Raw genomic sequence first — 14205 nt, forward strand, 5'->3', positions numbered from 1 at the left:
AAGATATCTTATTTAGTGCAGAGGCAGCTGAAGTAAAGTGATGTGCCTAAGGTCACATGAAGGTAGCAAACCTAGGCTAATTTGATTGTAGGAATTGAACTCTGACCCCTTTTTTTTGCAAGTCAGGCATGCTAACCACTGAGCCACCCGAACTCCTGCTCAGATTACTCTCCTTTAATGACATGCATGAGATTGAATCAGGCCTATTCTGCACTCTTATGGCATGCATGAGATTGAATCAGGCCTATTCTACACTCTTATGGCATGCATGAGATTGAATCAGGCCTATTCTACACTCTTATGACATGCATGAGATTGAATCAGGCCTATTCTACACTCTTATGGCATGCATGAGATTGAATCAGGCCTATTCTACACTCTTATGACATGCATGAGATTGAATCAGGCCTATTCTGCACTCTTATGACATGCATGAGATTGAATCACGCCTATTCTACACTCTTATGACATGCATGAGATTGAATCAGGGATATTCTACACTCTTATGACATGCATGAGATTGAATCAGGCCTATTCTACACTCTTATGGCATGCATGAGATTGAATCAGGCCTCTTCTACACTCATACAACATGCACAAGATTGAATCGCGCCTATTCTACACTCTTATGGCATGCATGAGATCGAATCACGCCTATTCTACACTCTTATGGCATGAATGAGAGTACATCAAGCCTATTCTACACTCTTACAACATGCATGAGATTGCAGCAAGACTATTCTACACTCATAGAACATGCATGAGATTGAATCAGGTCTTTTCTGCACTCTTATGGCATGCAAGAAATTGAATCAGGCCTATTCTACACTCTTATGACATGCATGAGAATGCATCAAGCCTATTATACACTCTTACAACATGTATGAGATTGCATCAAGACTATTCTACACTCATACAACATGCATGAGATTGAATCAGGCCTATTCTACACTCTTAAGACATGCTTGAGAATGCATCAAGCCTATGCTACACTCTTACAACATGTATGAGATTGCATCAAGACTATTCTACACTCATACAACATAAATGAGATTGAATCAGGCCTATTCTACACTCACATGACACGAATGAGATGGCGTCAAGCCTATTCAACACTCTTACAATATGCAGGAGAGTGCATCAGGCCTATTCTACACTCTGAAATCATGCAAATGGTTTTGACAGTTTAATTATGTAGACTTTTTATCATGTTCCTGCCATATTCTGTGGAGGGAGACCATAGTGTTCAGATCATGTTTTCTCCTAGAATTTTGATTAAGATACAGTGACTTTGGATACAAGTGGTTTATGTAAGCTGAGCAGTTCATTAGAGTTTCTCAACTTGAGACAAACCTGAAAGTTCTGTGATTCTAGCTTATTCTAATTAAATTTATTGCCTGTCAAATGTATGCACTCTAGCTTGATTCTAATTAAAGTTATTGAATGTCAAATTTATGTGCTCTTGTTTTATTCTAATTGAAATTAATGACTGTCATATTTATTTGCTCTAGCTTGATTCTCATTAAAGTTAGGGACTGTCAGACTTATGTGCTCTAACTTTATTCTAATTCAAGTTTTTGACTGTCAAATTTAGGTCATCTAGCTTGATTCTAATTCAAGTTACTGACTGTCAAATTTATAAGCCCTAGCTTGATTCTCATTCAAGTTATATTACCGCTCCGGTGTCCTTGTGGTTAGAGTGTCTGTCTCAGATGCAGGAGGTCATGGGTTTGATCCCCAGCTGAGTCATACCAAAGACTTGCAAAATGGTACTAACATCTGCCTCGCTTGGCACTCAGCAGTAAGAGGTTAGTGTTAGGACTGGTCTGCCTGGTGTCAGGATAATGTGACTGGGCGGGACATCATGCTACATGTCTGTGGCATGATGACCCAGTGCTTGACATCACCATAAAACTACCACATTGCAGACATCATAGCGATATGACTGAAAAATTGTTAAAGCTACGTTAAAAATCCAAATCACATCACATCACATTCAAGTTATTGACTGTTGAATTTATGTGCTTTAGCTTGATTCTCATTCAAGTTATTGACTGTCAAATTTATGTGCTCTAGCTTGATTGTCCTTCAAGTTATTGACTGTCAGATTCATGTGCTCTAGCTTGATTCTGATTCAAGGTATTGACTGTCAAATTTAGGTGCCCTAGCTTGATTCTCATTCAAGTTATTGATCATCAGATTTATGTGCTCTAGCTTGATTGTAATTAGAGTTATTGACTGTCAAATTTATGTGCTCTAGCTTGATTGTAATTAGAGTTATTGACTGTCAAATTTATGTGCTCTAGCTTGATTGTAATTAGAGTTATTGACTGTCAAATTTATGTGCTCTAGCTTGATTCTATTTATAGGTATTCACTGTCAAATATATGTGCTCTAGCTTGATTCTAATTAGAGTTATTGACTGTCAAATTTTGTCGAGTCAGTAGAGCATCACCCCTTCAAGTCTCTTGTTTGATATTTAGAGTTAGCCTAATATAGCATAGTGAACAAAACCAAAGCTTAATTAAAAATTTGCAAATGCACAGAGCCAGATCTATCATCGCATAATGTGCAGGCAGTTCTGGTTCTGTGCCGTTTGTTAGGAGTAATCAGTGGAACAAACAACATAGACCCTAATCTGCATGACTTGAACAGCATGATCAGGATCTTTGATGTTTGCAATTTGATTTATAAGCAAGTATATATAGTACTGAGCACAACTCGCTAGCACTCATTACACTTTATGCTGAGACAAGAATGAAAACTCTGCACAACATTGATTGCGATGGTGTGAATGTATGTGCTTTGGATTTTTAATGTATCTTTAAAAAATTTCAGTCATAGTGCTGTGATACCTGCAGTGTGACAGTTTTATAATGATGTATAACACTTGTGCATCATGTTGCAGACATGTAGCATCATGTCCTACCCAGTCATATTATCCTGACACCAGGCTGACCAGTCCTAACACTAACCTCTTAATACTGAGTGACTAGCAAGGCAGCTGTTTGTACCATTTTTATAAGTCTTTGGTATGACTCAGCCGGGGTTGGAACTCGCAACTGCCCATATCCGTGGCAGATGCTCTAACCACTAAGCCACCGGAGCGGTCATTACTGTTTGCAAATAAAAGTAGGATAATACATGATGTTTATTTGTCAGTTTACAAAAGTTTGAGATTTTTTTACAGGGAGGGCTGTTATGTATAGATGTAATGTTGATGATTACACTGTAAATAATTTTTATTTATTCATTGTGCAAAAGAAGTAGCCAACATGGGTATGTGGGAATGGTTGCCAGGAGTTTCTCATGAGTCAGTGGTTCTTCGTCTTCCTGGGATTCTCCCAGGTTCCTCCTCCACCAAACATAATGGCTGTTATGTATAGGGGCTATCTTGTGCTGAAAATTGGTGGTCAACCCATAACAAAAACAGCACCAACAATAATTGTGAAATTATATTATAATTAATTGTAATTTTGATTGGAAAAATGCATGTGTTTATACAGATATTACATTATACATAAACCCAACCCCACCTTATCCTCAGTTGTGATAGCATGACTAATTAATTTTTGTGAAACTTGTTAATAAAGAACAGTGAATGGACCACATAATGTTTTTGGGTAGGTGTTCTTTATATTGAGGTAAACTTATATGAAAATGAACAAAAAGGCCCCATAAACTTTGTCTTTCATGATTAAATATCATTTATATGGAGATGTTTGTTAAAGCAGGTTTGTCTGTAAATTAAGTGATTGATTTACATTACAGGTATCCCTTCTACATGTTATCCAGTGTCGGTATGGACGTGAAGATAATAACGTGGCTAAGATACTCTGCATGGATAGTATTATATCCCCTGGGATTTTTGTTTGAAGGTAAATTCCGACTTTGTTGTCAGACTTTAATGACTGGGTACATACTATTCATTCAAAGTGAACACAGCATTCCTGCCTTTGTGAAATGTGAAATTCACAACATAGGGTGTATATAATGGTATACATTCTGACCTTTCACATTTTAATTTATGATCAACTGTTGTCTTTGAGAATTATTTAACTGACAAATACTAATTTTAGACTAATTGGGTTGTGTATATATGTTGAATATGTAAAATATTAACTGTGGACTATGCAGCTTATAGCATATTCTGGTTAGAAATGCTTATTTCATTCAAAAGTATTAGGAAAACATATGTTTGTAGTTATTTCCTTTTATTTGTTCCGATACAAATGTAAAACATTGACAAAAGCAGAACACACAATGTGCCATTAAGATACTACACTTTGGCAGATGCAGTTTTATTGAGTGTATTGCAGTTAAATATGGGTGTACCGCTCCGGTGGCCTAGTGGTTAGAGCGTCCGCCTCGGATGCAGGAGGTTGTGGGTTCGATCCCCGGCCGAGTCATACCAAAGACTTACATATAAATGGTACTAACAACTCCCTCGCTTGGCGCTCAGCATTAAGAGGTTAGTGTTAGGACTGGTCGGCCCGGTGTCAGGATAATGTGACTGGGTGGGACATCATGCTACATGTCTGCGGCATGATGCCCCAGTGCTAGATAGACATCACTATAAACTGCCACGTTGCAGACATCGTAGCGATATGACTGAAAAATTGTTAAAGCTACGTTAAAAATTCAAATCACACACACATCACAAATGTGGGTGTACCAGTTGTGCAACACTAACCAAGTGGAAGTATAATTGCTAAGTTTACCTCAGTGTCACACATAAATGTATAGCTACTTGGCTAGTTTTTTGCAGATATGGTTTGGGGTCTTTCCCTAAAGGGCTTATCGAAGGTGGAAGCTTAACTGAACTTCTCATTTTACATTTTATAGCACAGTTTAATAAGGAGAAAACGGATAATACCTTTATATGGAGAGGAGGTCATAATACTTTGTATTTTCTGTTTTGCAGGAACACTTGTGATAATGGCTATCCCTTTGTTTGAAGAAACTGGCAGATTTAATCTACAGTTGCCAAATGAAGCTAATATGTCATTCAACTTTTCTTGGTTCCTTCATCTTTACCTAGTTGTGTTAGCATTTGGTAAGTAACATCGGAGAATTTATTTTGAAAAGGGAAGAGGGAATAATATTATTTATCACTGTTTCATACTCCGTAAACTTATACATCTAACCATCAACTTAAATGATAGTTCCATTCACAAGAGTGGTTGCATAACTTGAAGTTGTGTAACTCAAAATGTTTGGTTTTACTGCCTTTAATTTTCATTGAAAAAAACATAATTCATTTAACTATTCAATTTAGTTATTTACGAATCCTAATTATTTTTGCTTTAGACAATTTCATTATTTTTTTAGTCTTCACAAATTTTTTTTTTTAAAAATTCACATGACATCATGTTAACGCTAATTTCACATTAGGTGGCAGAGACCTGTACATTCATTTCCTAAATATTAAAGCAACCAAGAAGAGCGATTTAAAATGATGTTTAAGGCTATTAACACTTCATGGCATCCATTTGTATGATGCACAATTTCCTTTGGGTTAGGGTTGCCAATCATTCTACTAGGGTAAATAGCTTTTGGAATGGTCCAATCAAATTATGCCCTTTGACTCATTATGTATCTGAAACCTAATTCTATCACAGAAATGTTTTTTTTTCTTCCTGTCTGGAAGAGTTTTGTTTTTGATGTTTTCAGGCTCAAAGCTAGCATTTCATAAGGGTTTTATGGTTATGACAAAGATACAGGTTTTTTTGGCTTATGCAGTGGACAGGTTTTTATGCTTGTGAAGTGGACAGGGTTTTTCGCTTATGCATTAGAGAAAACATAATTTACATCCTCTACTACTTAAATTTTGACTTTTTGGAGGCAAAATGTACAAAACAGTAGTCTTTTTATTTGGAACAGGAGCATAGTGCTATGCATACCCATCCTTCCCATTCTGTATGTCAGCCTCACAAATTTCCTTTCTGCTCAGTAACTTTTGAAGGACGTTGTGGCTTGAAACCGAATTAGGGATGAGGTTTTAAATTAATAAGACCACATGTTGTTTCCAATATTCACCATTTTTTAATAAAATTTGATGGGGTTATGGCTCAGAACTTTGCCCTATACTTGGACTATTTACATTAACCATAGAGTTTGTGTCCTATGGACACATAGTTCAGAATTTTGCTAATTATGTATCCATACTCCTTCTGACAAATATTAGTGAACTTGATCTTCATTTCGTCAAGTTCATAATCATGATGAAATATCCATAAAATGTATATGAAATAGGTGTGAAATTATTACATGGTAATTTAAACACTGAATTATTTCATAGCAATTTAAACTTGGTTTTAATTTTGTTTTGATGTTTTTCAGGAGCCTACTCATTGTTGAACCATATGTACAGACAGCGTAAGAACAAACTCGGAAAGGCAACAAAGACAGAATGACAAGGACAGGGCTAATATTGAATATTTTCTGTCATACTAAGATTATCTGCATTCTTGTCATGCGTAGACATTCAGCATTCTTTTCATTTTCTTATTTTGTTACGATATTTGTAATTTTGTTGAACACACATATCAAATCAGCAGTCATAACTGTTCTTTTCATATCGAGATAATGCCTATCCTGTTATATAAAAGATGTCGATATTCATGTTATCAGTGGCGGAAATAATGGGGATCATACAATATTTTCTTAAGAGCATGAAGAAAGATTGTGAACCCACAGCCTTAAATTCTTTTCTTTGTATGAAACCATGAATGTAACAAACTTTGTATGTTCTTTCTTCGTATGTCATCAGTAATAAAAAAAAACCCAAAACACCCAGTTGAACTCAAAGAATCCCAAGACATCTGGACAGAAATTTGGTCAGAAATTTCAGGGACAGAAGCAGGCTCTTTGAGAAAGTTGTTCATTGCTAGGTTGTTGGTTGAATTTCCCTAATATTAGTCAAATTTTCCCTTAAAAAAACCCGGTTGTGTTTGATTATCAGGTGTACCAGAAAGGACTGCAGTCAGCGCACATACACAAGCCATTTAGCTTTTACCCAACTTTAAACAGTTTTTACCTCAATTTGTCATAAGGTGGAAGAGATTATGGGATGGTTTATTATCCCGTCATCTAACATACATCCCTTAGCACTAGTTTGTTATTGATACTCCTACTAAACTTTGGAGGATTGCCATAAAACTTTATTCCATGGTCTTGTTCCTGAATGAAAATGTTGCTGCTCAGGCATCTAATATGGCCACCACAACAGCAGTCTTAAATATCTTGTTCTAAATATCTCTTCTTGAATGGATGGTCATAGGGCTAGGGCTTCACTACAAGATATCTTGGGATGACTGGCAGGGTCCTAAATAAAAATGGTGCCGATCTGATATCCATTGTGGCCACCATAGTAGCCATCTTGAAAATCATATCGCTTCTCTTCCTGAACCGAAACATATCAGCATAGGATTTTTACCATAATACCTATTATGTTATCTGGTTGGTCCCTAAGAGAAATACTTCTGCTTTGACATCAAGTTTGGCTACCATGATGGTCATCTTGAAAATCATGTTATCACTACTTATGAATGGATGGTCATATCTGCATGGAGTTTCAGTAAAAGACCTTTTATGATGTCTAGTTGATTTTAAATGAGGATCATGGCAATCTGATGACAATGATTAAAATCTCTTTAATGCTACTTCATCTTGAATGGATGATCATATCAGCATTGGGTTTTCACTAAAATGACTTCTTATAAAATTTACTTGGTCCTAAATTAATCTGACATCCAGTATGGCCATTGCAGCAGCCATCTTCAAAATCTTGTTATTGCTACCAGAATGGAAATCCTATCAGCATGGTGTTTTAGTGGAAGACTTCTTATTGTGTCTAGTTGGTCCTCTTTAAAAAATTTGCTGGTCTGAAAACCAATATCGCTGCCACTGTGGCCAGCCATGAAATCCTATTGCTGCTCCTCCTAAATGGAAAGTCACATCAACATAACTTTATCACCTAATACTTATTATGTCTGCTTGGTGCTAAATGAAAATGGTGCCAGTCTGACATCCAGTATGGCCACCATGTCAGCCATCTTGTAAATCTTGGTGTTGCCACTCCTCTTAATCACAAGTTGACATAATGACATGGGGGCTTTACCAGACACAAATTATGATAATCTAGTTGGTCTTGAATGAAAATGATGCTGATCTGACCTCAAATATGGATGCCATGATGAAGATATTAAAAATCATACCACCAGTAGTCCTGAATGGTTGGTCAACCTGGGGTTTTCACGAGAAGTCTTCTAATGTTGTATAGTGTGCCCTAAATGGTCTTATTTTGAATTCCTGGAAATTAGATTTTGACAGCAAAGCAGAGTCTTAAGGACTCTTGTTTCTTTCCAAGTTCAGCTCTTTCTCTGAAATTTTCCTTTCCAAGCTAATAAAAGTGTGATTTATTACTAAATTATAAATGTATATGCATGTTCCTTTTGTTAAGAAATGCACATATTTGCATCATCAATACAACCTCAGAGGGACCCTGAGTGGCCAAGTGGTCTAAAGCATACACCATTATGGATCACTGCCATCTCACCTCTGTCTGCATGGGTTTGAGTTTTGGGCTTAGCCAATGTGGTTATGTGGGAAAGCTTGCTGGTAGCTTATTGTGGGTCTGTGGTTCTTTCCGGGGTTTTCCCCGGTTCTTCCACCACCATTTATGCTGGCCGCCATGTATAGCCTATCTTGTGCTGAAAAATGGTGTTAAACTCTATAACAATAACAACAATAACGACCTAAAAATTAAAAAACAAAACACTAGACATCATCAGTGACTTTAATAATTAAAATCTACACAGGCTTCTAAACTTTTAGTCACCAGATATGTTGGCTTTAATGAAATGCCTTGACATCTGAAATTTGTTTACTGCCATCAGTGATTTTAGAAATCAATGATGTCAACATTATGTTTAGTCACAAAAAGATTTTTCCAAAGTATGTTCACTGCTGTCAGATAATCATTTACCATACAGCTCAAAAAGACATTTTTTTATATTATTGTATCATCATTATGATGTCTCTGGTTATCTGTGAGTATTGTGGCTAATGCAGTGTGACAATCTCATTAGCATAACTAGTCCCAGTTTTTGATGGATTGTCATGAAACTTGGTAAATATTATGGCCATCAACTGAACTTGCGCATATAGACAGATCACTTTGCTGTTGCAATTTTATTAGAGTTACTGCCCTTTATATGTACAGCTCAATGCAGTGTATGATAGAATCTTGTGAATATAATTAGTCTTTCAGATTTCACAGGATTGCCATGAAACTTTGGAAATGTTATGACAGTCATGATATGCACTTCAACAAATCCCTTTGCTCCAGGACCATTTTTCTAGAGTTATTGCCCTTTTTGACTTAGAGTCTTCAGTAGTGTATGACAGAATCTTGTGAATTCAACCAGTTTCAGTTTTTAATGCATCACCCTGAAACTTTGTACATGTTATGATCTTTTATTAAACATGCATATTTTGACAGATTATTGCCCTTGCACAGTTTTTGTTCAAATTATTGTCCTTTTTGTCTTGTAGTTGAATGCCGTATGTGAGATATCTTGTGGCTGCAACTAGTCATGCATATTTCTATGGATCATTATGAACCTTTGTGCATATAATTGTCATCACTTGAAAATGCAATATATATATGTCAGAATCTGCCTGCAATGTTTTTTAGAATTGTTGTTTTTTATAGATGGAACTGAATGCGATGTAAGATGAAATCCTGTGAATGCAGCAGCTTGTCATGCAGTTGTTTGTGGATTGCTTTAAAACTTGGTTTATAATGTGTTCATCATCTAAGATGGAAACTTTGACAAATCTTTGTGCTCCCATAATTTTTGTAAAAATTACTGCCCATGCTGACTTACAGCTGTCTGCATTGTCTGACCGAAATTTGTGAATGCAACTCTTCTTGCAATGTTTTGTGACTTGTCATCATTAGAGAGCACACAAATTAAAGTAGTTATTGTAATCTAACTGTTCTCAGAAGAGATTGCCTTTTTCTTGTTTACTATAACCTTGTCGGCATCACAAGGAAAGGGTGGAATGCAAGAGAAGCAGTTGTATATTTACATGATCAAATTGCTACCATTCCATTAGTTATTTCTGCCTGTATTTGGATCACTTGGACCCATACATATGCAAATTAAGATATGCAGTCAGTATGTAAAATTCTAGCAGTGTTGTAGTTTTTTGAAGCAGCTGGAAATTACAGGCCTCAAACCAGCCATGCTAGCAGAGTGATCCCATGTACAGGGAACACAGTGTCTGTCACAGACAAAACATAATGGAGACAGTGTATAATACTAGAATGATCTTGCCCCGTTAGTAGCAGTAAAATAAATGAAAGAACTTGATCCACAAGTAGCAGTGCAAGGATGAAAGTACTCGACCCACTAGAAACAGTAAAGAAATGAAAGTACTCAACCCACTAGTAGCAGTAAAAAATAAATAAAAGTACTCTATCCATTAGTAGCAGTAACGAAATAAAAGGCAATCAACCCTGTCTGAATTGTCACTATATAAAGTGGGCACCTGGCATCAATTGCTATTCTAGTCACCTCCCCTTGCAAATTTTCCATATAACTGTCATGTATATAATGATCACCTGCTTTCCACAGTCAGTGGTTAGATGTGTCCTAACTAAATAATGGTTTTTCCCTGTTTTTTGCAGTCACTGGAGCAATTGTACAGTGACCACTTAGAGTATGCAGACTAATCTCTCTGTCATGAAGAAGGCATTGTTTAGGGAAAGGAATATCATGTTAATTGATGTGCAAACAATTTCATATCCCTCTTGTACTTACTGTACTCCAGTCACATTGTCATTGTATTTCATAGATGCCAATATGTTAAATTCAGAATTTAGACAGTTTTGTATAATGATGCTAGAGAGCCAAAATAGTTGGTTTGCTGGATGGGGGAAAAAGTGGTTGTGTTATATAGCAAAAATGGAAGTTGCCTTTATGCCAGCATATTTAGTTTGACATTTTCTTCAATTTGCTTGTGAATTAAAACTTTATCTGATGAAATAAAATCATCTTTTAGATGAGATATGAGTTACATACCATTTAATTAATTATGGTCAGTGGTAATTTGTTAGTTATAAGCTTGGATATAATGGCAGGTGAAGTTTTGGTTAATGTGTTACTAACAATAGCTGTATAAGGCATCTTCTAAGTCCTTTTTCATCACAGACTTCCTATATAAGCCAACTTTTAATCTAGATACTGTTTGACGTGTGAAAAACTGTTGCTAAACTTAGTCTATACAAGTTGACAGACCAAAGAGTGAGTTATCTATAAGCTGTTAATTAGTAGTGAAATTAGTGTTTAGTCATGATACACAAAACAATCTAAGATCATTAATTTTTGTTAAGAGTCACTGATGTTTTCATTTATGGAGTGGATCAAAGTGAATTTATGGAGTGGATCAAAGTGGATTTATGGAGTGGATCAAAGTGGATCTATGGAGTTGATCAAAGTGATCAGAATATAGTGACCTTGCATGTAACATAATTTTAGGAGAGAATCATATCAACAGTTTTCTGCTTCCCGAATGCCCCACCCCATGTTGACCAATAGCCATCCACTTTATATAGCCAGAATCCCTTGGCACCAACCAGTTTATCTTCAAAAGAACCCATTTAGGACCCCTCAAATGTAGCCATTGACTTGTATATGAAAGCAAAGTCATCAGATTTACCCCTCAAGAGTCACATAATGTGGTTTACAACTGGAAGCCTTACAAATATTTGTTGATTTGTAAATTCAACACTTTTACAGTTGTTCCATTATGCTGATAAAGTACCTTTAATCCAAACAAAGAGGTAAGTAATCCAATTATCCTTGTGTTCCTTTGATATTTGGTTTGGTCACTTTAATATTTACTGGCTATTATTACCACCAATAATTATTAAGATGACATGAGTTAACCACTTGAACAGTATTGTTTAGCTCAAGACAACATGACATCAGGTTGCTGTAAAACGAAAATGATATGTCAGTCATTGTGGCTTCTCTCTCAGATTATTAAATGTATTTGAGGGGGTACCAGGTTAACACCAGTTAATCATGTGATAAACTCAGTTCCTTTCTAAACAGACCATTCTCTAATAACTACAGATTGTCAATGAAGGAATAGGTGGTTGCAGAAATGTACAAAATGTCATCAGACGTTCTTTGTTATGAAATGCAAGATTCTGAAATCTGACATCAGAAAGAGTCAAATAAATACCATTTTCTGCAACAATGGAACAATAAGATGGCTAGGCAATGTTAGTTACAACCAGATGTTTGTATCATGATTTTATTGACAGGGAAGTTTTAAACCATGTTTGATGATTATGCATAGTTGTTTTAAAGAAATTAATGTTTTACCACATTGATTGTATCATATGCCTGTGATTTTTAAATGAAGTTATTAAATATGAAAAAAATTATGTCTTTCATACATTATATGTAGTTACTACTCACATCTATATGATTCCCGTCTTGAAGGGCCAGTTCTTTTATAAGGACGGTTTCCTGCTGTAGTAGGGGTGACTTTATAAGAGGGGGACTGCTTTTATGATTTTGTTGAACAGATGAATAGGTCACATAACAAAATCTTTTGATAACGTAATAATAGTAATAATAATAATAAGAAGAATAAGAATAATATTCAGTGCATGGTATATGTTCAAAAATCAACTTTGAAAGGAGAATCTGTATACGGAGGTCACCAGTATACCAAGGCCATTTGGCAGTTTTGTAACTTTATGTTTGTTGTCTGCAGTGCTTTACCTTGGAAATTTGCATAATAAATATTTTATCAAATGCTCAAGTAACCCATAATGAGTACTTCAGTAACCTGGATCAGGCACTCAGTTAACCCTTAACAAGTACTCCAGTAACCCATACCAAGTGCTCACATAACCTATATCAAGCTTGCAAGTAACCCATAAGTGCTCAAGTAATCCATATCAAGTGCTTAAGTTAGCCATAACAAGTGTACAAGTAACCTATAGCAACTGCTTAAAGTATCCAATGTGAAGTACTTAATAAACTCGTATTAAGTAATCCATATCAAGTGATAAGTAGCCAACAACGAGATGCCCTTCCTGTTAAATACACCAATCTTTAGCTAAAAATTTAAAACATATAAGTTTATCTAAACTATAGCATTGAAGATAAATAGCAGTGTAGACAGATGTACAATAAATACTTGCTTATAAACTGGATTCAACTACAAACTGTATAAACCCAGATCTGCTCTCGCATAATCCATTGACTGATTTTGTTCTATGCAGTTTGTTAGGACTAATAACTAGAACAAAGAATATAGACTCAGATCAGCTTGTGCATTCTGTGATGTATACATAAGGTCTTTTTTGTTTGCCAAATAGACCCAGCTTATGCAAGTATATGTGGTACATGCATACATATGCAAGTATATGTGGTACATGCATATGCAAGTATATGTGGTGCATGCATACATGTGCAAGTTTATATGGTACATGCATGCATCTGCAAGTATGTGGTGTGCATGCAAACATATGCAAGTTTATGTGGTACATGCATACATATGCAAGTATATGTGGTACATGCATACATATGCAAGTATATGTGGTACATGCATACATATGCAAGTATATGTGGTACATGCATATATATGCAAGTATATGTGGTACATGCATACATATGCAAGTATATGTGGTACATGCATATATATGCAAGTATTTGTGGTACATGCATACATATGCAAGTATATGAGGTACATGCATACATATGCAAGTATATGTGGTACATGCATACATATGCAGGTATATGTGGTACATGCATATATATGCAAGTATATGTGGTACATGCATATATATGCAAGTATTTGTGGTACATGCATACATATGCAAGTATATGAGGTACATGCATACATATGCAAGTATATGTGGTACATGCATACATATGCAGGTATATGTGGTACATGCATATATATGCAAGTATATGTGGTACATGCATATATATGCAAGTATTTGTGGTACATGCATACATATGCAAGTATTTGTGGCACATGCATACATATGCAAGTATATGTGGTGCATGCATACATATGCAAGTATATGTGGTGCATGCATACATATGCAAGTGTAATCTTTATGTTGAGCTTATTAAGATATATATTTTAATATTGGGTTCACCTGAA

The 14205-nt window shown here is 35.7% G+C and overlaps 1 protein-coding gene across 1 annotated transcript in view; it reads left to right on the forward strand.

The window, feature by feature from the left end:
* The window catches only part of LOC149800924 (very-long-chain (3R)-3-hydroxyacyl-CoA dehydratase-like), a 45862-nt gene extending 33396 nt beyond the window's left edge, over window positions 1-12466 (forward strand). The window contains exons 8-10 of the mRNA XM_089954986.1: window positions 3772-3878; window positions 4925-5056; window positions 6343-12466. Of these exons, the coding sequence (XP_089811112.1) occupies window positions 3772-3878; window positions 4925-5056; window positions 6343-6416 (313 nt within the window). The 3' untranslated portion in view covers window positions 6417-12466. The remainder of the gene's footprint in view (window positions 1-3771; window positions 3879-4924; window positions 5057-6342) is intronic.
* Window positions 12467-14205: the final 1739 nt, after the last annotated feature.

The sequence above is a fragment of the Sinohyriopsis cumingii genome, chromosome 4 (genome assembly GCF_028554795.1).
Source record: "Sinohyriopsis cumingii isolate HCF-2022 chromosome 4, ASM2855479v2, whole genome shotgun sequence".
Lineage (NCBI taxonomy): Eukaryota > Metazoa > Mollusca > Bivalvia > Unionida > Unionidae > Sinohyriopsis > Sinohyriopsis cumingii.